Source organism: Rattus norvegicus, chromosome 9, assembly GCF_036323735.1.
Source record: "Rattus norvegicus strain BN/NHsdMcwi chromosome 9, GRCr8, whole genome shotgun sequence".
Classification (NCBI taxonomy): domain Eukaryota; kingdom Metazoa; phylum Chordata; class Mammalia; order Rodentia; family Muridae; genus Rattus; species Rattus norvegicus.
The window spans coordinates 62,357,300-62,380,207 of NC_086027.1; the positions used below are offsets into that span (position 1 = coordinate 62,357,300).

The 22,908-nt window shown below is 40.8% G+C and overlaps 1 protein-coding gene and 1 long non-coding RNA gene across 8 annotated transcripts in view; one reads left to right on the forward strand and one right to left on the reverse strand.

The window, feature by feature from the left end:
- LOC120094685 (uncharacterized) overlaps window positions 1-13,698 on the reverse strand; it is a 37,675-nt gene extending 23,977 nt beyond the window's left edge. For 2 of the 6 annotated variants that reach the window (XR_010054979.1, XR_010054977.1), the window contains exons 1-2: window positions 13,337-13,698; window positions 13,109-13,204 (exon numbers count right to left, since the gene is read on the reverse strand). This is a non-coding gene — a long non-coding RNA (uncharacterized LOC120094685). Of the gene's footprint in view, window positions 1-4,970; window positions 5,033-13,108; window positions 13,205-13,336 lie in introns of all 6 variants that reach the window. The other 4 variants (XR_005489140.2, XR_010054980.1, XR_010054978.1 and 1 more) reach the window with 4 other exon arrangements.
- Window positions 1-22,908, forward strand: part of Slc39a10 (solute carrier family 39 member 10) — a 123,474-nt gene that overhangs the window by 26,019 nt on the left and 74,547 nt on the right. The window contains exon 2 of one of the 2 annotated variants that reach the window (XM_063267375.1): window positions 7,253-7,351. Coding sequence is in view for 1 of the 2 variants with exons in the window: in XM_006244936.5 (XP_006244998.1) it covers window positions 13,387-13,405 (19 nt within the window). In the remaining variant the exon portion in view is untranslated. Of the gene's footprint in view, window positions 1-7,252; window positions 7,352-12,846; window positions 13,406-22,908 lie in introns of those variants that run through there. The other variant, XM_006244936.5, reaches the window with a different exon arrangement.

Genomic DNA, 22,908 nt, shown 5'->3' on the forward strand with positions numbered 1-22,908 from the left:
CCCTCTAAGAAAACCTTGATAGAAATCAAGTCTGGCCGGCTCATCTAGTTCTTACATTAAGTATGAGTACTATCTTTGCAATCACAGAGACTTGCTTGCTAGTCTGTTTTCAATTAGGTAAGGCATGTCTTAGCCTGAGAATTTATCTGCATAATTCTAGGCTTTAATATGTTAGAAAGCTAGCCAAGAGAATATTACTTGGGATTTTTTGTTGTTGTTAAACGGATTGAAATTAACTTAATGCAATCCCTGTAAAAACCTTCTCCCTACCCTCTGAAATCTTTAAATTACACACTACTCCAGGTATGCAAACATTACCTTGACATTCTCTTGTTTTAATTCATATCTCATTCCTTTCTTCTTTGATCCCGCCCACATTTTACTAAACCCAAAAGGGCTTCTCAGCACTTTGCTTTTGTTAACAGTAAGAATGGTTCTGCTCTAGGATGAACAAGAATTGTTCCAAATCCACAAAACTACTCAAGTTGAGGACCCCAAAGGGAGCCACAGTTCAGGGACAGCACAACATATTGAGGCTCCCAGCAGGAGCCCTTGCTAGGAAAGGTGAAGGCGCGGGTGACTCAACCTTGAGGGCTCAACTGTGAACTCAGTGAGCAAGCCAGCACACCCTGCCTCCCTTAGATGCCAGGAGACAATCACAGATTTCCTGGTAACAGAGCTGTATGGGGGTACAGGTCTGTAGTAATGAGTAATGGGTTCCTTCTGGGTCCTATTTTTTTTTTCGGAGCTGGGGACCGAACCCAGGGCCTTGCGCTTCCTTTGGGTCCTATTTTAAGAACCTAATTAGGTGGTTCTGAGGCGGTCTCCTTGAATTCCTCATGCCAGCATACCCTGGAAAGCCTTTTGCTGACTCCACAGTGTGCCCAGGACTATTGTTTAGTCACTGCGAGACACAGAAAGGGGCATCCTCTCTTCCTAGGCAGGCAAACTCAGCTTCCTGCACACCCTTTGGGTTGTTTGGCATTCTCTGCCGACTCACAGCAGCAGCCACGGCTCTAGGGTTCCTCTAGAGGAGAACGTGGTCTGTCTTAGGTGTGTTCCAATACCTGTAACGTCTGGGGAGTAACAGCCACTGATAGGGATTACAGGTGAAGGCCAATTATCACAAGTTCAGAAGAGAGAGGGTTTAAAACTGCCCTGTAGTGTCTTGGCTTAAATTTCCCTTTTCAAGCAGGTCTTTTCTTCACAGGTCACCTCATCTGAATACTGGGGCCTTTCTTGTACTTCATATAAGAGACATATTATCACATATAACAAATTTGTTTCTTTTGTGTGAGGTAGACCAGGCTGACCCTGAATTTGCCACAATCCCTTTTCCTGTGCCTCCCTTCTAAAAGCTGGGCTTATAGGAGTGTATCCACTGGGCCTGGCCTTATATTTTGTTTCTAAGATAAAGTTTCATGCTATAGCCCAGGCTAGTCTGGGATTCATATGTAACTTGATGAGTTAATTTCCAGACTTAATTTCTATCAAGGTTTTCTCAGAAGGAATTAACAAAATAAAAAAGAGCCAAGCTGAACCTCAACTATGCACAACCTTGATGGGCTTTAGTTTGGCTGTAGTGACTAAGAGTAGACTACGCCCCTACCCACAGGCTAGCCTGGAACATGTAACTTGATGAACATCAGAATCACCCGTAATGCCAGAATTACAGTGACTATGCCTGGCTCTGGATCTTGCTGTCTGTTCAGCTATCTCTGAATGTTTTCACGGTGTACTCTCAACACACAGCCAGTCCACTTTTGAGGACACAGAAGCCACATTTGTTGAACTTTTGTTGAATGAAGCAGCCTCTGACAATGAGGAAACAGAATAAGCACAAAACAAGACAGAGGATGAACACCAGATGTCCTTGCTCCAGAGACACGGCCATCCAGCTTCCTAGGCTACATGGCCTTTCCTCGTGCTTTCTCCTTCCGGATGAGGCTGAGCAGATGAAGTGTCATTGTGACCGGCTGATATTCCTCAGAGAACGCTGCCCATTGTGCTGCCTAACCTGCACAAGTACCCAGGAAACAGGCAAACATTCTCCTATTTTATGTCGAAAGAAACAGCATATGGATGTATATGAGCTACGTTATCAACAATGTGGCAGTATCAAGGCTTACCTCATGGCCCTTACGTCCCCCAAAGTGCACTATAAAACAAATTTATTTACTCTGAGCACAGTAGAGTGGGCAAGAGAGTGGCATGCAAATGGGCCTTAAGGTTTAGCCTCTTGACCCAGCCTACTTCTGAACCTTACAGTCAGTAGTGGAGTCCATTTCTTCCCGGGCCCTAATCTAGTAAATTCCCCTCTCATTACTTCCACTCCTTCACTGCCATACTCTAGAGTCTAACATAGACAGGAAACTACCTGTCCATATTGAATTTGGTCCTGAGCCAGAGGTAGGCTGTGCCTTACCCTCAACCACACCAGGATCTAGTCATAGAGTTCACTACTGTCTTCCAGGCTAGGGAATTTTTTATTTGTACTTAGAATTTAACTGGAGAAGAAAATGATTGAAGTGAAATTATTTTCACTCCTCAATTTTAGCAGCTTCTAATAATTCAATCTCTTTTGCTTTCTTGCTTTGAAAGCGCTGGATACAGAGCTGAGCAGGCAGTTTGAGAATGTTAGCGAACCCCAGGAAGAAACACAGGCAACTCCTCTTCAAACCAAAATACTGTTCATGCTTACTATTCAATTATATTCTACTACACACACTCTCACTAAGTGGACCTTTATGGGAGTTGCAGAAGATATATCATTTTAACATATGCAAATTGCTTTGGAAGTTAAAAGCGTGCATTTTATTGTTTGTTTGCTCACTTGGGGTACTTCGTTTTGCTTTGTTTGGTGCTAAAAATAGAACTCAGGCCTCAAGCCCAAGGTTTTGAGAATGCTAGGCAACTCTTTACTATCAAGCTGTACCCTCAGCTCCTAATTTAGTCATTCTTTTAAACACGAATGTTGAAGGCTCTGATGATATAGAACAAGTCAGGCAGGATCAGAATCTAGCTGCAATTGTTCCTAACAAGATCATGATATAATAAGGTCATTTGAACTTTAGTATAAGACAAATACCAATATATTGCCTCTTTCTTAACCAAACTTGTACACCAACCTCCCAACTGCCCGGTAATGTTTGATAGCTCACCTGGCAGTGAGGAGAACAGAGAATGAGATACAGAGAACATGGTAGAATTTCATCCTCATGTATTCCATTTCTCCCTTCCTTGTCCCACCCCAACTGTACAGGTAAAAATATGGAGGCAGTCTAGTCCAACTCTACAGCTGACTGTGAGGTAGCAAGGAAGATATGCAGCCCAGGGATTCACTGGTCTTCTGCACTGACGCATCAACATAGACAAAACTGAAAACAAACTTAGGTGGAAACTATGTTGAACGTCATGCATTTTACTTGTTCTCTGTAATTACCTATACTCCCCAGAGTATAGGGATTTAAAGAAATTTAAATGTAAAGAATTTAAAAGTCACACAAATACGTCCTCCCCTTGTGTGAGTTCTTTCCCATTCAGTTCTAAGCTCTGCTCATATTGAGTGTTACTTTCCTTTTTTTTTTTTTTTTTGGTTTTGTTTTTGAGGTGTGTATGTGTGTGTGTGTGTGTGTGTGTGTGTGTGTGTGTGTGTGTGTGTGTGTGTGTGTGTGTTTCTCGTAGCTCAAGTTAGCCTCTTATATATCAAAGGTTGGCCTTGAATTCGTGATATTCCTGCCTCCACCTCCCAAGTGCTGGGAGTACAGAAATGCACTACCACACTGAGCTTCATCTTGAGGTCTTCAGTTGAAAAAAATAGTCCTGCACTTGGCCGGGGCCATCTGCTCTAACAGTGTGCTGTGAAGTTGAAGCGCAGAGATAGGGATTTTCTTTTTCTGTGTACTAGACAAAGGGATCCTGAGCAAGGTCAAGCCATTTATTTTAATTTAGGAAACATTTATTCCACATCCTTAAAAGGACTGGGCTAGGTTCTTTCAGCAGAAGAAAATGAAGCAGAATCCTAATGAGGAAATAAGACAAAGGAAAAAAAACCCCACAAAGGAAGTGTTTAATGATTATTTAAATGAGGGAGGACTTTATAGCTGGCAGAGCAGATAATATTTAAAATTCACAAATAGTAAATATATGGAGTAATCATGTTTTGACATATGTGCATATTATGAAATAATTAAATGAAGCTAATTGGTTCATTGTTTCAATATTTGGATTTTGCACTGGAAATCTGTTTAACTATACCTGTGAGCAACTTTGAAGTATGCGACAGATTATTATTTATTATAGTTACTATTCATTCCAGGAGATCAGCAAAGTGTATTGGAGACAGTCTTTCTAAGTTGCCCTGGCAATTCTGGAACTTTCTCTGCAGACCAGGCCAGCCTTGATCTCATAGAGATCCATCTTTGTCTACCTCCTTGAGCTGTGATTGAAGTCATGCACCACCATGCCTGGTTACAAATGTATGATTTGATGTCAGCTTTACATTTCCCAGTAACCCCATCCTCAACTTCTGGACACAGTCATTCTACTGTTGATGATGAGTCTCTTAGGCTCCATGTGGAAGTAGAATTCATAGCATTTGCTGTTCTATACTTGGCGAATTCTTAGCAGAGTGTTCTCTGGGTTCATGCATGTTGTCGTAGAAGATAAGATTCCCATTTTTAAGCTGGATAGTTTTCAAATGTAAATACTATTATGATATTGAGACACTTTCTTCAACTCAGGTGAATACTTAGTTTGACTCCACCCATGTTTTGGCTTTTGCAAATCTATCACTTTTCCATGACTGTGTTGAAATACTATTGTAGGTGTTATTTGGGGGGAAGGGAGAGTCTACTTTATTGGGTTCTTATATCTACTCCCCTTTCAACACTTACTCTACCCTAATCCCTTCCAACCCCCAACACTAGGAAAGAGAGAAAGAAGGCTAGAGGGACAAGGGGGACATATACCTCTTTAGAATACTTCCTGTTGACTAGTGGTGGCCAGTCTTTGTTGTCAGAATTTCTCCAACCTGCAAATCAGCAATAGCAAACTCTGCATCAGAATGAGTAGCAGCAGGGACCAGCCGCAGTAGGGAGAGCAGCAGCCATCACAGGCGCTCTAGGGGTCTTCAATTTATACTCTCTCCGGGGTCCCCAGAGTTCCAAACATAAACTATCTGCAGCTGACAAAAGTCATGCCCCTCCTAGAGCATGAGATAACCATAATGGCAGAGGATAACCTAAAGCAGTCCCATATCCCACACCTGGGATTAAAATAAAAACATATTCACATAACATAACTGGGCTTTTAAGGAAACCAAAATTCTCACTACATACCACAATCAGAAGCCACTTACAGAAGAGGTTGTTTTTGGCTGACAATGATTGTAGGGGAGGCATAGTAGCATGCAGCTGAAGAGGAAGTTGAGAGATCACACTTCAGTGTCAAACACAAGGAGAAAGAACCAACAGGAAGTAGAGTGAGGCTATAAACTCTCACAACCCATGAACAGAGAAGTGCTTCTTCCAGGAAGGCTCTGTCACTTCCCAAAAGAACCTGTGACAAAGGTGGCTATTAACATACCAGAAGTGCCCGCTTAGCCTCAGGGTTCACTCAGTATCTGTGTCTCCTCTCAGCACTTCTCACCCTCCCCCACCTTCACCTGCTCCCTCACCTTCTCCTGCTCCCCCCACCCCCATCAAACTTCTCCAGCCCAAGGGACTTTGGCTCCCTTCCCCCAGCTTCTCATGCTTATATAAATCAGCTATTTTTGCCTCACTGAACTTCTCTCTCTCTCTCTCTCTCTCTCTCTCTCTCTCTCTCTCTCTCTCTCCACACACACACACACACACACACACACACACACACTTCCATACCCTCCCCTCCTCTCCCTCTCCCTCTCCTCTCCTCTTCCCTTCTCTTCTCTTCCTCTCTTGCTCTCTCCACCTCTCTCTCCTCTCATGGCCCAGTTAAGTCTGGACTCTTCTAGATGCCTTTGGCTGTTTTTTTTTCCTCTTCTCTCCTCTCCTCTCCTCCTCTCCTCTCCTCCTCCTTCTCCTCCTCCTCCTCTTTCTCCTCCTCTTCTTCCTCTCTCTCTCTCTCTCTGTTTTGTTTGAATTTCCACACTGTTCTCCGTCATGGTGGGGCTCTCCCACCATCTGTGCAGGAGAGTTTTCATTTCTTCATTTTGCCAGTGTTCCTTTCCTCTCATCTTTTAAATACTATTCATTCTAACTGGCTTGAGATTTTAGTCTATGGTCTCAATTAACAGTTTTCTGAAGACTAATTGCTAATCAAGACTTTTCACATACACCTGTTACTAGACGTAGATCTTATTTTGAGAAATGTCTGCTTAAGTCTTTTAACTTTGCATTGGGTTAGATCATTCTTCTGAGTTGTTGGAATTAGAAGGTGGAATCTATTATCATTTTGCTCAACATTCTCCAAGGACTATGGCCTTGAAAGAAGCATTTACAATTGAGTTCACTGGGGCCTGGGGATTAATTCTCTTCCATCTCTTTTATCATTCTCTCTTCTTAAAAAGAAAAAACTAATACATGGTCAAATCCTTTGTTTTTAAATGTAAACTGTATTTTTATTCAACTGTGCAAATCATACAAAATATTATATTCAAATTGAGTATATAATTCACTCTGTTGGAACTTATATAAAACTTGCAAGATTTTAAAAGCATAATTTTCATTTAAAGGTGGAATGCTGGAGAAGGGCCATGTGAAGAGGGAAAGTCAGAATGTAGGTGCTTCTAGTTACAACAATCAGGGCACTGTAAAAGGACGAGTCCAAAAGTCCTTGTTTTATTTACTTAACCACACTGTCTCCTGAAACTTTTGGATGCAAGTGCAGAAATAAAGGTATTTATGAAGTCAGACTTGTAATTGCCAGAAAGTAATAACAAATGCCAACTTGGTCCTTGCTACCTGTGTAAGTCCTAAGGGAAGGATGAGCTCATGGATGAATGTATATGGAGATCATTGCTAGGCTGAATTAAAGTACATTAAATATGGAAGTCGGAAATAAAGCTCTGAAAATTATCCAGCATAAAAAGAACAGTAAGAACAACTTGGAGGTTTAAAAAAGAAGAAACCCTAAGTTGCTTGCTGGCTGGGTAAGGTTACTAAGCATCATTCGAGAGATGCATCTTATGCAAAGCCGTGGCAACTGGCTGATCTAAATCAGTGTAAATTTAGGTGGAGGGATTTGCTTTAAACCTCTACTTGTGTCTGCCTAGTTCCCAGATCCAAGAGACTTCTGTAACTGACACCTGAGCTGGAGAGAGCTAAAATAGAGGCAAAGAACAGACAACATCTTCTGAGACTTTCTTTAAAGGGTAAGTTTTCCTTGTTTTTCATTTGTTGTGTGGTTAGTGGCTTAGCAAAGCATATGCCGTGGGTTAAGCGGCTGAATATTTTACTATTTTACTTCTGAGTAACAGCACCTTCAGTCATACAGGGATCAATACAAATGACAGACATGCTCCTCCTCCCCCAAACACCCCACAACATTCATCCTCTAGAGTAGCAGCAAGCAAATTTTGGGTATATTAATGTACTAGCATCACCCAAGATGAGGACCAAGAGGAAAAACCTTAATGACTAAAATAGAAGTAGTTACCAATCACACCCAAACACATTCACATAGAGTCAGTTCATACAAAGACATACATGCTCAAAATGAGAATTGGAGTTAGGAGAAGCTGAGACAATGGAAACCTGTGTGCAAAGTGCATGATTCATAAACCAAAATGTGGGCAATGGATTACATATAAGAGTCAGTAGAATACTGTTCTTTAAAATAATTCAAAATGCTTGAAAAGGATTGACTTAAAAAAAATAACCCAACATACATATTCCTTTAGTCATGAAATCATTCCTTGTAATGATAACCAAGGTAAAGGAGACTCCCAAGAGTGAACTGTAGGGTGATAAAGAAGAACAGGGGGAGGTTTACAGTGCAGAGGAAGGCATTATGAAGCTGACAAGAGTATCTATGTCATCAGCATTATCATGAAGCAAAGTAAGGAAGACAAAATATTGACAGATATACTAATGTGGTTTGTCTCCTCCTAACCTCATCCTTGAACCAAACTAGGAATTTTGCAGTTAGTGGTGACTAGTTGATTTACCCACAATGGGTTCAGAAACACAAACAATTCATTCCACATAATTCTGATATAGAAATACAACCTCCTCAAAAATCTGGACACTTATATCTGAAAACTAAAGCCTTTGTTATTGCAGGAAGACTTCTATTCTGTGATAGAACTTTGACTTATGAATGATTCCCATCTGTAGAACTCAGAATCTCAATTATTAAAACAGGAAGGGAACACTGATGTGCATTACCTTGAAACTCAAAGTCACTTTAACTGTGAAGACTCATCAGCAAGAAAGGCCAAGGACTTCCAGTAGCAAAGCAAACTATGACTCAGTGTAAAAGATAATAAAGTAAAATCAGAGAGATTTGTTTTTGTTTTTCTCAGGTATAGGTATAAGGAACTTAAGTCTTGTTCAGGGCTTTTCTTCTGCATGAGAAATTAAATGCAGGGAGAGATGACTCAGTGAGAAGTATTTCAGGATGATGATGATGATTATTATTATTATTATTATTATTATTATTATTACTTTAGTTTTTAGGTATTTTATGATCCAGCAAACTGGTCATCAGAGCATACTTTTACTAACAGTCAATTTTAGTTGTAAGCTTTATTTCGTGTAAACAGAAAACCTTGTGTTTACATATTGTGGGGTTTTGTTTTTAATATTTTGAGTCAGTTGTCAGTTTTTTCTTTGTTATTGCTAGAATAACAAAATTATTACCTAAGTTGCCAAAAAGCTAATGTATTCAATGTTGTAGGCATTCCTGATTTTACTTTTTAGCTGTGAGTAAATTTTCTTGTTATTGTTGTTGTTGGTTTTGTTTTGTTTTTTTTGTTTTTTGGGGTTGTTTTGTTGGTTTTCGTTTTTTTTGTTTGTTTGTTTGTTTGTTTGTTTGTTTGTTTTGCAAGACAAGGTTTCTCTGTGTAGCCCTGGCTGTCCTGGAACTTGTTCTGTAGACCAGGTTGGCCTCCAACTTAAGAGATCTACCTGCCTCTGTCTCCCAAGTGCTGGGATTAAACGAGGTGTGCACCACCACTGCTTGGCTAAGTTAGTTTAAAAAAATAAATTCTGCAGATGCTTGAATTGAAAACAACAATGGCCATGACTTTGATGCTTCCATAAAATTCCAGGAATTGCTATACACACACACACACACACACACACACACACACACTATTGTATACACAATATTAATCTCATGCTTAGTTTTTGGAAAACAATGTTTCCAACACCTACAGGTTTTAAGTCACATAACACAAGAGTCAGCAGCAGTCTTTGACCTAAAGGACATTATCTCTTCTTCATCATATTGAGCACGTTCACTTTGACTGTTACAGGTAAGTGTGTTGTTGTTGTTGTTGCTACTGTTTTGGTTTTGATTTCTGAGTTTTCTTGGTTTTTCTTCTTATTTTTGAGACTGGGAGTAGCTATGTAGCCTTGGCTAGTCTAGAATGCCTGAGGTAGACCAGGCTATTTTTGACCTCCTAGAGATCTACTTGTCTTAGCTCTGAAGCACTGAAATCATAGGACTGCTCCACCATACTCTGTGAGTTTTCCCAGTGTAGTGGTAAGGAAATGGCTTGACAGTCAGATGAACCTGAGTTTGGTTCCTGTCTGCACACTGTTGGAACATGGGCCTGCATCTTTAGGTCAGATGCCGTAGCCTGCATCAGGCTGCCATACCCTTCTGTGGCTCTCTCTGGGACAGTTACGTGCTTTGTACCATGATTTGGCAGCTCCCAATGGTACCTGACCCCTCCGTGCTCCATACTCTCTGCAAAACTTCCCCCTGCTGTAAAAGGGGGAAAGTCTGGCCTAACCTTTATCAGGACTTGATCTGTGTTGCCCTAATGGTTCTCCCTGAACATACCTTTGTCCACTCCAGGCTTTAATGGGAAGCTCCTCCTTCCTTTAAGGATCCATCTTGTTTAGGTTGCCAAATATTATACTACTTCTATGTACTGTTCTCCATCCCTCCTGAAGGTCTAAACACCACCATGAGGCCCCTTCAGTAAACCTCATTGAACAGCCTTGTGCAAGCGTCCATTCAGAGCCGGTCATTACTGCTTCAGCACTGTTTGTTTAACATTACTGCTTCCCTGGAAACCCAGAGTTTCCAATGGAAAATGGAGATGCTAAGCTTTAGCTTCCAGTGCCTATTAACAGTCAGACACGTGCACAACAGTAGAGTGATCCTCAATTGTCACATCGCCTAAACTGTCACACACATTACTTAAATGACATGCTTAGGCCTAGGATTGTCTACAGCTGTCCGTGTTGATTTTGATCTAGAGTTTCCAAGTCCGTTTCACAGTCAGGATGAAAATTGGTTAGAAGCTCAGTATCAAAAATTCAGGCCCAAGTAGGAATGGCAGCACAAGAAGCTGCAGGGAAATACTGGATACATCTACTTCATACAGGTGCCAGCATCTAGTGTTTGAAATGACCTTCCAGGGTGAGGAATCCAGAAAAAGAAACTCCAAAAACCTGGAAAGAAAGACAATCGGGGGAGGAAGAAAGGAAATCAGGGAGGGAAACGATAGTTAAGGTTAGGAATTCTCTGGGGATGCTAATACAGACTCGGAATCCCAGCATCAGAGGCTGAGGCAGGAAGCTCTCCCATGTGAAATCTTCACTTTTTCATAGAAACTGTGGTAACAGACGGGAAGATTTATAAGCACTCGATGCATCTGGTCCCATGCTACTTAGTTGCATTATCTTAGTATCAGAATTCAAATGAAGATAACATTTCTGTTGCTCCAAATTGTAAGGACAAAACAGAAAGGGACTGGGAAAGTGCATAGACATATGTAATTTAAAATCTTAAAACTCAAAATTCCTGTTTTATAAAGATACCATCTGAACGTGTAGTGGCTAAATAGGTAGGACTTAGTTGATTATAGACTGCCCCACTATGGAAATCCTCCTCACGCTTCCCAAACAATCTGGAGGTTGTCTTTCTCAGGAGACTGCAAACCACCACACCAAGTGCAAGGCCCAGACTTTGTAGACGTTCCCTAAAAGGTTTCTGTTTTGGTTTTGGACTTTGTTTGCTTGTTTGTTTTGCTTGTCCATTTTTAAGATCTTAATAAGGAGTCTAAGACGCAGAGGTGCAGGGAGGCAACAGGCCCAGTATCTGAAGCACCCGCTTTCCCACTGACTCAGCTATTTGGTTCCCTCTACTTCCTCTAAAATTCCTTGACACTTTGTGTGTGTGTGTGTGTGTGTGTGTGTGTGTGTGTGTGTGTGTGTAAAGTCTCTAGATATGGAAATCTGCTTCTTTGAGCTGTAGAATCTACCCCCTTTAATAAATTCAGTGCCTGGACCCTGATTATCCTGTATGCTTGCTTAATGTTGGGGACGTTCATATTTCTTGTAACACCATGCATTGCTAGGTGTTGGAATCGGGATATAATTACTTTCAATTAAGTTTATGTTAGATGAACTTTTCAAAGCTTCATAATCAATTATATGATATCGTCACAGAGCCTCAGAAATCAGTCATCAAGCTAGATGTGGTGACTCACAACTGTGGGAGACCAAGGCAGGAGGATTTTAAATTTGAGGCCAGCCTGAATTACTTAGTAAAACCCTATCTTAATAAATAAACAAATTTGGCAAAGATTTCCTCCACCCTATAGGCACTCTTCACTATGCTAATTGCTTCCTATTTATTGGGCAAAGGCTTTCCAAATAAATAAAAGCCGGTGGGTGTCACGGAGTGAACTGCAAAGCTTATGGAAGCTTATGGAGAAAGCGGCTTCACAAGCACCCTAAAGACAATCTGAATATCAGGGTTTTTTTAAGCAATGTTTTTAAAGGGGGAGATGGGCTGGAAAAGGGGCTCAGTGGGTAAAAGTCTTGTTGTGCAAGGATGTGTACATAAGTTCAAATCCCCAGCACTTATGTAAAAAGGCAGCAGGGCTGTGACAGTAGTGCTGTGACACATAGTATCACCACATCCCTAGGACAGCAGTGCTGGGAGGAGGGACCAGCAGACTGTAAGGGTCCTGGAGCTTGCTGTCCAGCCAGTTTAGCTAAACAGATGAGCTCAGATTTCAGTGAGAGACCCTGTTCCAAATGATGAGGCTCAGAGCAAGGGAGGAAGACACCATAGGTTGACCTCTGATCTCCATAAGTGTAAGCAATGGTACGAGCAACAACACACGTGCATGTGTGCACACACACACACAGAGTGAGAGAGAGAGAAACATGCACACACACACACACAGAGTAAGAGAGAGAGAGAGAAACATGCACACACGCGCGCTCACACACACACACACACACAGAGTGAGAGAGAAACATGCACACACACACACACACAGAGAGAGAGAGAGAGAAACATGCACACACGTGCGCGCGCGCACACACACACACACAGAGAGAAACATGCACACACGTGCGTGCACACACACACACACACAGAGACGCAAACACACACGCACTCGTGCGTGCGCACATCTATACCATCTATACACAACGCTTCTTGGTCTCCAGGTTTTAACAACCATAGGTAAATTTTGCATGTGATTCACTGCTCTGTCTCATAGGCAATGATAATTGCTCCTAAACACTGAGACGGATGGGTAAAGCATCCTTACCTCATTACCCTTGTTCTAGAAGCAGTGTTATTTTAAGGCTGTACAGGCAAAGTTGAGAAAGATAAATATTTGTTGAAGGGAGGTGGCCATAGAACTGCAAACAGACAATGCAGACAGAAAAGGCTGGAGGTTGCTCGAGCTCCCCAGGACATGCTTTTTTCTGCCTCATTGTCTTGACGCAGGAACAGCTCCAGGTGGGACACAGCTCAACTATATCCAGACCAAACTCCCAAGCTATCACTCATGCTTTCCTCAAAATGTGCTCTACTTCTGTTGCCAGGAAAAAAAAGCCCCTGTCTGCTTGGTGCTTCTGGGTTCAAATAGACAGAAGTGATAAAGACAGAAACTGAAGGCTATTTAAAAACAAAGAAAAGAAAATCATACCTGGGGCAGGTTTTGAATTCCTAAGGTCGTATTTAACTTGTTCAGGATTTTCATTCAACATTTACAATTGGCTCAGTGTTCTGCTGAAGGGAAAACCTGTTGATACAGCTCCTTTAAAGACTGTGGTTTCCAAACAACTCCAGATAACATACATTCCTCTGGTAAGAGGTAGAGCGCTGCAGCTAGCCTTCCCATTCATTCCAAGAAGGGGAAAGAGACTCAACTTACCTCCCAACAGATGAAGTTAAGCAGGTCCAGAACGTGGATTGACTTGTTTTATGATTCGAGGTTCTGATGGTAAGGTCTGTAAGCTATGTTCTCCCCACCCCCACTCCCCTACCCTCCTCTCCTCTTCCCCAACCCAGCACCTCCTCAGCTCACAGTCGGGGAAAGTATTTCTGGTTCAGAGATGCCTTTCTTCCTCAGCAACCCTCCTTTTCTTTTTAGCTCCAACAAGATTGTTGCTTTCTTTATTTGTAGCAGTCAGTGTGCCTTGCCTATCGAATATATTCATTGTTTCTCTTTTCTTTTGTTCCTTATGCTTGAGCACATCTAAAAACGAAACCTAAGCTTTGTATCAAAACAAATCCAATGCATACTTTATAAAACCATGGAGAACAAATAAGGCTGGTCCCGGTGGGTGGCTGTGTTCTTAGTGTTTGCAATTCCTGCAGTAGTTACTTTTTTTTTTAATTACCAACCAACTTTGTATAGAAACCCGTTTTATTTGAGGTTATTTTATTTATGCTCTTCTGGATTATGTATAAAAATACTCAATGTGCTTCAGAAATAGTATGTGCATTCTAGTTAAGTGGAAATTCAACAGATTAAAACTCTTGAATGTTTTGTTTCGAATTCGTCAGTTATGTTTATCTACAGTACTGATTGAATATACTTCAGAGATACATACAAACATTACCCAGTATAACACACTTAATAAAGACTAGCAGGACTCAGGTATATAGCATGAGAGGTACCACCTCCTGAATAGTTGCCCAGCACCACACACATGATGAATACATACAGACACAGGCGCACACAGAGAGAGAGAGAGAGAGAGAGAGAGAGAGAGAGAGAGACATAGACACACACACACACACACACACACACACACACACACACACAGAGAGAGAGAGAGAGAGAGAGAGAGAGAGACATAGACACACACAGACACACACACACACACACACACAGGGAGAGACATAGACACACATAGACACAGAGAGAGAGAGAGAGAGAGAGAGAGAGAGAGACAGAGACAGAGACAGAGACAGAGACAGAGACAGAGAGGCATAGACACACACAGACACACACAGACACACACAGACACACCCCGGCACAGACACCAGGTCTTTTAAAAGGATTCCAGGTAGAAGTGAGAGTACTTGTTGGTGTTATTCCTTGAGAACTGGCTTGTGTCAAGTTTGTGGCTGTTGTTAAAAACTCTTTAATGATGTAGAGAGAAACCAATGGTGTGTTCTTATGTGTTCTGTCTCTCCCTTTATCCTGTGCTGGATTTCCGTGGTCTTTAATACTCACAGACACAGCTACTTACCAGTCCACAGTCTGTTTATGGAAGGGACTGCTCTCACCCGTACTTTTATCTCCTGAGATTGTGGACGTTAGGAGTAATAACATTGATCTCCAGGCTGGGGATACATATAAAGTCTCTGACCACAGAAGATGACTTGATTTAGCATCTAATACATATTAGGGGGCTTCACAGTAGAGGACTTGGGATATCCTCTGATACATAGTAGGGGCTTGATAAATGTTTGGTGCATGAAAGTCTTCAGTCATTTCCTTTACATCAAATATGTTCCCAGCTAGATTATGAGGGAGAAAGTTTAATTTTTGTCTGTTTTGCAGTGACTTTACATTGACAATTTTAAGCAAATGGGCTTTACTATAGCATCCCGAGCCTTCCAAAGTCTTTAAGCCTCATTTCCACTATTCCCTTTGAATTTTGCTTTAAGGAAATCTCGAAGTTCAGTTGCTGTACCCACCCCTCCCCACTGAAATAAGAGCAATGTCCCTTGTGGCTCTCTATTATGAAGTATTTGCTACTAAGTTGCTTTAGTGGCTCAGAGGAACTCTTAGGTAAATACTAGAAAAATCCACATTGCCTCCTGCCTGAAGACAGCCTCAGCTGAACACATTCATTCATCATTCCCTCTCCAGCAGAGTAGAGAGCATGGTCACATGTTGACGGTTTGCAGCTGGTTTCAACTCTTGACTGTTATGGGAACAATTAGAGCATTTACAATCACAGGGTTTCATCCCCTGTGGAAACACTGGACAGATGCCCTGGGTAATGAATGTTCTGTCCCGAGCAAGGATAAAATCTCCCAGATAAGATGCCGTCTGGTTTAAAAACTTCTAGACCTCTTTTATTCCCCCTGCCCCCATTCAATCTACACATTTCCCACATATCCCTTCTCTGGCCCCTATAGATTTGTGCTATTCTAAATTAATTGCCTTCATCTTCCTTGAGAGAATCACAACAGTCCTTGAAAACTTATTTTTAAATATTACTGCCCCCCCCCGATATATATTTTAAAAATTCTCCTAGTGCTGAGTATGTAGCTCACTGGGTAGAGTGCTTGCCTAGTATGCAGTAGCCATGAATTCAGTCCTCAGCACTGACTTAAGACAGGCATGATGGTACAAGCTTGAAGTCACAGCCCTCAGAAGGGGGGAGCTGAAGGATCAGAAGCGCAAAGTCATCCTCAACTGCATGGCAGGTGAGAGACCAGCTTCCTGGTTGGGATCCTCGCTCAACAAATAATAAACAAACAAATGCCCTTCTGGCAGTTAACTTGATGTGACTCACACAGCATAATCTGCAATTCCTAAGGTAATGACCACTCTGTAATTATGTGTATTTATCTCCCCCTCCCTGGTTGATAAACTGCCTGAGGGCCGATTGTCTCAACTCTTTTATCTTTTCCTGTGGCTTCAACTCATTGACCCCCACCACGCCCTGAGTGTACATTTGTGAATTCAACAGAGATTCCAGGGGAACACGCACAGCACACAGATTCCCTGGACCAGTCACATCAGGTGCTGGTGAGACTTCTGAAACCAGATGCCTTCCCTGATGGCGTTTAACAGTTTCATACACTTAAGAAGACCAACTATTCACAAGGGTCTGCCAAAACAGTTCTAAGAGTTCACTGAGACAGGAAGGACTGTGAACCTAGGGAGCAGTAGGGACCAAGAAGCAGCCGGCTGGAGCTGGGGAAGGAGAACAAAGGCCTCTGCCAACCCCCTGGTTGGGAAGCACCACAGTTTTGAGGTGGCAAAGGGCCCTGTGACTGAACTTATCTAAGAGAGTTCAGGGCGAAGGATGTTTCTGAGTACCTAAGGAAAGTGTAAAAGACTTAGCAAATATTAATGACAGAAAAACAACGTGCTTCAGTTAATGAGCACATGGTAAGTTATTTCCTAATACCATGATTGAAGCAGGAGATTTGAACCTCTAGGAGGCTACAGACTCCAAACATATTGTCTTGACTTTTGCTATTCCCAATAGAACTAGCTGTCTCGTCACAATTTAAAAATGAGTGACCCTCAACATTGAACATTCGGTGTGTTATAATCCCTGGCAACATAAAGATACATTAATTTTTAAGATTTTCAGTAGTGATGCGTTTGCATGGCATTCTAAAGAACTGAAGGGTTTGGGTGAGTAACTCAATGGTGGAGTTCAGGGACTTGGGTCAGCCTGGATCAAGGTGCAGCATCAGCCACTGGCACTGACGAAAAACAAGAAAGATTAAAAATTAGAAATTATTTTTTCACTGAAAAATATCCTTCTTATACCAATGACCCAGATATCCAGACAGGTGACAACTCTTAACAGTTTTGTATACTTTAAGTGTGTTCAAATTAATGCATGCTAAGTATTCTTACTTATTTCACTTAATTCATTCATGTGTGAGTATGAGTGTGTGTGTGTGTGTGTGTGTGTGTGTGTGTGTGTGTGTGTGTATGTAGTTAGTACTAAAGATTGACCCCATGGTCTTATACAAAGTACACAAATGCTCCACTTCTTAACTTCATTTTATCTCAGAATGAGGTCTCACTAACTTGTTTAGGCTGACCTGGAAGTCACTTTGTAGGCTTGGGTGGTCATGAACTTACCATGCTTTTGCCAAAGTCCCCAGTGGTTAGGATTGCAGTTTTATATCACCAAACCCGATTCTAAGTTCTGTATTCTTACCTCTAAAACAAGGTCTCTTGCCTAAGAAGTCATTCTATATTTCTTCTCAGTTAATTAGATAGTGTTTTGATTTTTTTTTGAGTATTCTGTGTGTGTATATATATGATGCATGCCAGAAAGAACATTAGATCCCATTATAGATGGTTGTGAGCCACCATATGATTATTGGGAATTGAACTCAGGACCTGCGGAAAAGCATAGAGTACTCTTAACTGCTGAGCCCTCTCTCCAGCGCCTGTATTCTAATTTTTTAACCCAGGGAAACTGTATTTCATCACTTCTCCATGTTGTTTGATTATATGTTATTATATAATATTAAATATTATACATTGTTAAGGTGGACCACAATATTCTGTTTTTACAAACACTATCACAGTAAATACTTTTACACATTTTCCACATTTGAAAATGTTATAAGTGAGATAATTTCCCAAGAAGAGAATTGCTGTCTTAAAGTCATGCACTATAATTTTGAGCGATATTGTTAAATTGCCATCTATAAAGTATTGTATAATTTTATAAATCACTAGCAACATTCCCTCTTACCTAACAGTGTCTGTGGTGCATTTAGTATGTTCTTTAGATTCAAAAGTTAAAAGGTATCTTTTAATACCTTAATTGGATCTCTTTTATTATGAGTGAAGTTGAACAGCTTTTGTTATGTTTAAGGGACAATTTTATTTTTAATGAGAACGATCTGTTTCCATAGTCTTTGCCCTGTTTCTTAAAAGTAGGAGCTAAATTATTTTTCCAATTGATTAAAATAGAGTCAAGTTTCAAAGCACTAAATAAGGAAACAGAACCAATGAAGAACACTGGCAGTGTTGAATAATGGGTTGTTGGTTCTAAAAGCTCTTCATATTTTAGAATTGTCACTTTTTTTTTTAATGTAAGCTGCTAATAATTTTTCCAATTTCTTTTTTACATTGTATTATTATGTGTGGAGAGGTTTTGTTAATGTGTTTACTTGCCCATTCATCTTCACTTAATGATGAAGTCTTGATAATATCACTTAAAGGGCTAAGGATGTAGCTCAATAGTGGAAGGTTTGCCTATCACGTACAGGACCTTGTGCTTATTCCTTAGTGCTGAAAAGTTAGGAAAGAAAGGAAAGGAAAGGAAAGAGGAAGGGAGGAAGGAAGAGAACAAGGAAGGAAGACAAGAGAAAATATTCCAAAGAAAAACAATACTTCATGATCTTAAGCTTATTTTTCCTATTATAATCTCCAGATTTTGAATCATTGCTACACAGCCCTTCTCCACTATATAATTAAAAGCGAGTTCTCTCATGTGATAGTCTAGGACACTTAAAATCCACCCTTTGGCTTTGAACTCTTAGATCTTTCATTCATATTTGATATATGCCATTGGTGATTAGGTGTGCTTGTGGGATAGGGGATGTCCATCTTGTATCAAAATATCACTGTTTGAACTTTATAAAGTTAACAGACCATGAAGAATGAAAATCAAGACTTGAAAATAGAAGACCAGTTCTGGGAAAATAAAGTTATGAACTACCAAACCAAAGGCAGAATCCGGGAGATATGAATATTAAATCAGTGTGGTAAGATGGCAGCAAAATCAGTGTCACATAGGTGCTGTCCTCATCTCCCTTTCCTGGTAGACACCAGCAGACCTTCATAGCACCTTGTAGCATATGGTTTCAGGCAGCCACTTTCAATAATCAACGGTGCCAAGTGGACAAGCCTTGGTGAAAGACTTGGTTGTGAAGAAGCAGTAAGACATGTGGTTGAAAAGAGGTGATGTCAGGGCCTTATATACACATCGAGCAATGGAGACTATGACATTTTTATCTTAAAGGTAAAACATGGTGTGATAAGGTATGTGTGTAGAGAAAGGAAAGAATCGGGAAGATTGAATACAAGGAAATAGGAGCTACTCTGGAACTCCAACCCAGAAGGAAACTAAACAGGGAATGTCTGAATTAAGCCCCTAGAACTTGGAAACCAATTAATTATAAATGCTAAGAGAGATGATAAAATTAATAAAGACTGACATATCTACCTTAGGTATGTAATGGTGTGGGGGATCCAGAGAGGGAACATATGAGGGTAAACACATTTGAGGATGGAGACGTAGTAAGAACAGATAGAATTTGGTTTTGGATTTCAGATGTCAATTCGGTATTAGGAAACATTTGAATGGCTTCCGTTTGTCTAGCACTGGGTCAATGCTATGAACATTTGGAAATAAAGACAAAACTCAGTTGATTAAATTTGTGAAACTTCAATATAAAAGTGAATGATCAGAAGGAATAAAATTGTAAGTGGAAGGAAAAAGGGAGGGAGGAAGGGAGGGAGTTGCATAACAATATAAACTGGAAGAGGAAGTCTAAAAGGCTGTAACCATAACAACCTAGCATAGCTTCTCCTGCCAGCACCAGTGTATTATATTCAGAAATGGGCTTCAGAGCTTCAGATATTAAATCCTGGAAAGTATTCAAAGCTGAATGAAGATAATTACAGGATTAGGAAAAATTGTGGAGATATGAATATGTGTTTGAGTTGACTTGAAGAAGAGAACAAATGCTGTCTTCACTCACAACAGATAGATAGATGCCCTGGATTTGTGTCTCTAGAGTTCAGAGCAAGCAACAAAAGGATTAAGTTGTAACTAAGATGCATGAGATGTAGGCCAAGACTTCCTGGGATGGAGCTTAAATATCAGAGCTGAACTTGGTAGCTTAAGTTGTCTACAGGTTGTAAAATCTTCTATCTGTGAATCTGTAAGGAATGGACAGCTATATAGAAAACCCTGTGGTTAGCAAGCACTTTATAATTACACACTGGGGTTTCTGATCCTTCCAGAAATTTCCCACCTCAAATCTTTAGTACATATCTGGTATAAAACATAAACTATCCACTCTAGATAGACACATGATGGCTCCTTCATGAACCAGTCCTTTATTTAGTAATGGCGTGTGCATGTGCATGTGTGTATATGTGTTCTTGAGGATTGAGAATGCAGGACTTTTCTCATGCTGTGCATGGGCTTTTCCATTGACCCACGCAGTAATGAATGTACCAGTAAATCTTAGGTATATGTATGCATTTTTACCTCATCCTAAGCTTGTCTCTTGCAACATTCCCTACATCCTGGGTCTAATTTCTCTTGTTTCTCTAGCTCTGGTATCTCAGACATTAGTGAATCAGACTAGAGAATCTTTTCTCTGAAACTAAGCAGAAAGTCCAAGAGTCTTGGTCATACATTTTAAAAAACAGCATGTGGATTATTTGTGGCTTTAATTTGTATCAAAGCCATTGAGAATGAAATTACTTACAGATGACTGTTTCCTTCTGAATCTCTGCTACCATGGATAAGACAGCATAATAATCATAAAGGGCTTAGCAGGGATTTGTGGCATAGTCTATGATCTATTTTATTTTCTTAGACAGACAATATTAAAATATGCATCACCTAAGAAGTTTATTTATGTACATACAACCACACCATGTATTCATAAGTTTTAATAATATAAAACAACTCAGGAAACAGACCAACACAAGAGTATATTTTGAGCTCATATTTCACAATAGAAATTATTGTCCTATGTACTCTGAAGTTTGCTTTGGTTTGATTTTTGAAAGAAATATTTGATTGAGTTTCCTTGGCACTGAATTCAGCATAGGAGTAAGCTTGAGCAGTTCATAACTTTGCAGATGTTTACTCCTATTGGAAAGCTCCCTATAAGCTGAGAAATAGTTTCTTTCTTGCTATTATCTCAAAATACTTTACAGGGGCCTGAAGAGTAACTGAGTGGGAAACCACTTTCCTAGCATGCTTGAGGCCTTCCTTGGGTGTGGTCTCCCAGAGTAGTCCACATTTCCAGATTCTGGGACTCGCTCTGATGAGAATTGCTTCAATTCTCCTTCTCAGGCTGGCAGTGGCAGAAGCTCTAAGTGAGGAGAAAAGATGCAGAGCCAGCATGCGTGTAAAAGACCATTTGATTGGCAACATTTTCATCAAATTGCAGACTCATGAGGCTGCCAGAATTAATCTGTAGCAGTTAGGTATGAAGTACCTAGACACTGGAACAAAGTTTAGTTTGCAAAGATAAATATTGAAGGGTAGATATTTGGAACTGTAAATGAACAGGCTAACATTGATGACTTTGGAAAGAGGTTATGAGGGGAGGGTAATCCAGAACATTCTGAGATGGTGATGATGATGATGATGATGATGATGACGACGACGATGACGATGACGCGACGGCATCATCTGGTTAGGTAGCCCAGGCTAGCCTTTAACTCATGGCAGGCCTCCTGCCTCAGCCCACCAGAATACTGAAATTAGAGTTATGGGGTAACATGCCTTCAGGGTAAAGCACTTGGTTTTTCTTTTCCCAGTGGAGAAGGGAGCACAGGCCTTGCACATACTAGGCAGGTGCTCTGCCTCTGAGCTGAATTCCTCGCCTCTGTTTTGGTTTTCATGATAACAAACCCCGTGGTCCACTTAGAACACGTAACAACTGTGAAAGCCTTCCAAATATTTCCCCATGACATCTTCATAAATACCCTGTGAAGTAAAGGCCATTTTGTGGGTAAGCACATCATAGTTGAAATAGTGAAACGATTTTCTGTGCTTAGTAAGTGGAAGTGCCGTATTCAAAACCGAATCTCTCTGGTTCTCAGCCAGGCCTCTCCGTACCATGCTTCAGTGCTTTCCTCCACCACAGTACCTCACGAAATTTACACTTTCACATCAAGCATTCTACAATTCTTAGAATGTTTTGGGTTAGGGGAATGTCTTTGGTGTGAGGTCAAGGTGACATTCCCGAACCTGTAACTAGTCAACCTCACATCCAGGCATAGGAAAAGGGAATCTCCTAAGGGCAAGACATTTAGTGAGAACTCAAGAATTTTAAAAAATAAATCGTGGTAAATGTGACCGATTGACTCGAAAGTAAATATCAAGAAAGCTTGGACACCACTGAAGCCTGGACTTGAGGAATGGATGAAAGGGGCAGCAGCAAGGGACCTGCCCAAGTGACACCAAGTGGTCATGACGTGGGCCCCCAGTCATGATTGGAAGAAGCATGAGAAAAGCGAGGGTAAATGTTGGTGTGAAGATGAGTTGTATGTATCCCTTAAAGCAGTTGGGGCTTAGATGAGTCCTGTCCCTTAAAGCAGTTGTTATACAGATGATCGTGTCCCTTAAAGCAGACGTGAAGAACAACTTGATAAGAGAAGGCAACTTAATGTGTTCAGGGCTACTCAGCCCAGTTACCACAGAGCATGCATTCCTCATGACTGTAATGATTTTGAGTAGGTTATTCTGTCAACAAGATTCCCCCACAAATCGCTATTATTTAAATCTGATACAATTTAAATATTAATTCCTGTATTTTAAAGTTCATTTAGAATTGCCCTATGGCTTAGTATTTATACAAATAAAGACCCCTCTTATTTATCATGCCTCCCCTGGTCAGTGCTACATAACTTAAACTCAAGTTGGTATGAAGTAGTCTTCCCTAAAAGTGCCCTTTATGCATGTCCCTAAATGAAGCAGATCACTGTAAGTCAAATACTATGGACCAAGTCATTGGTGCTCTCCA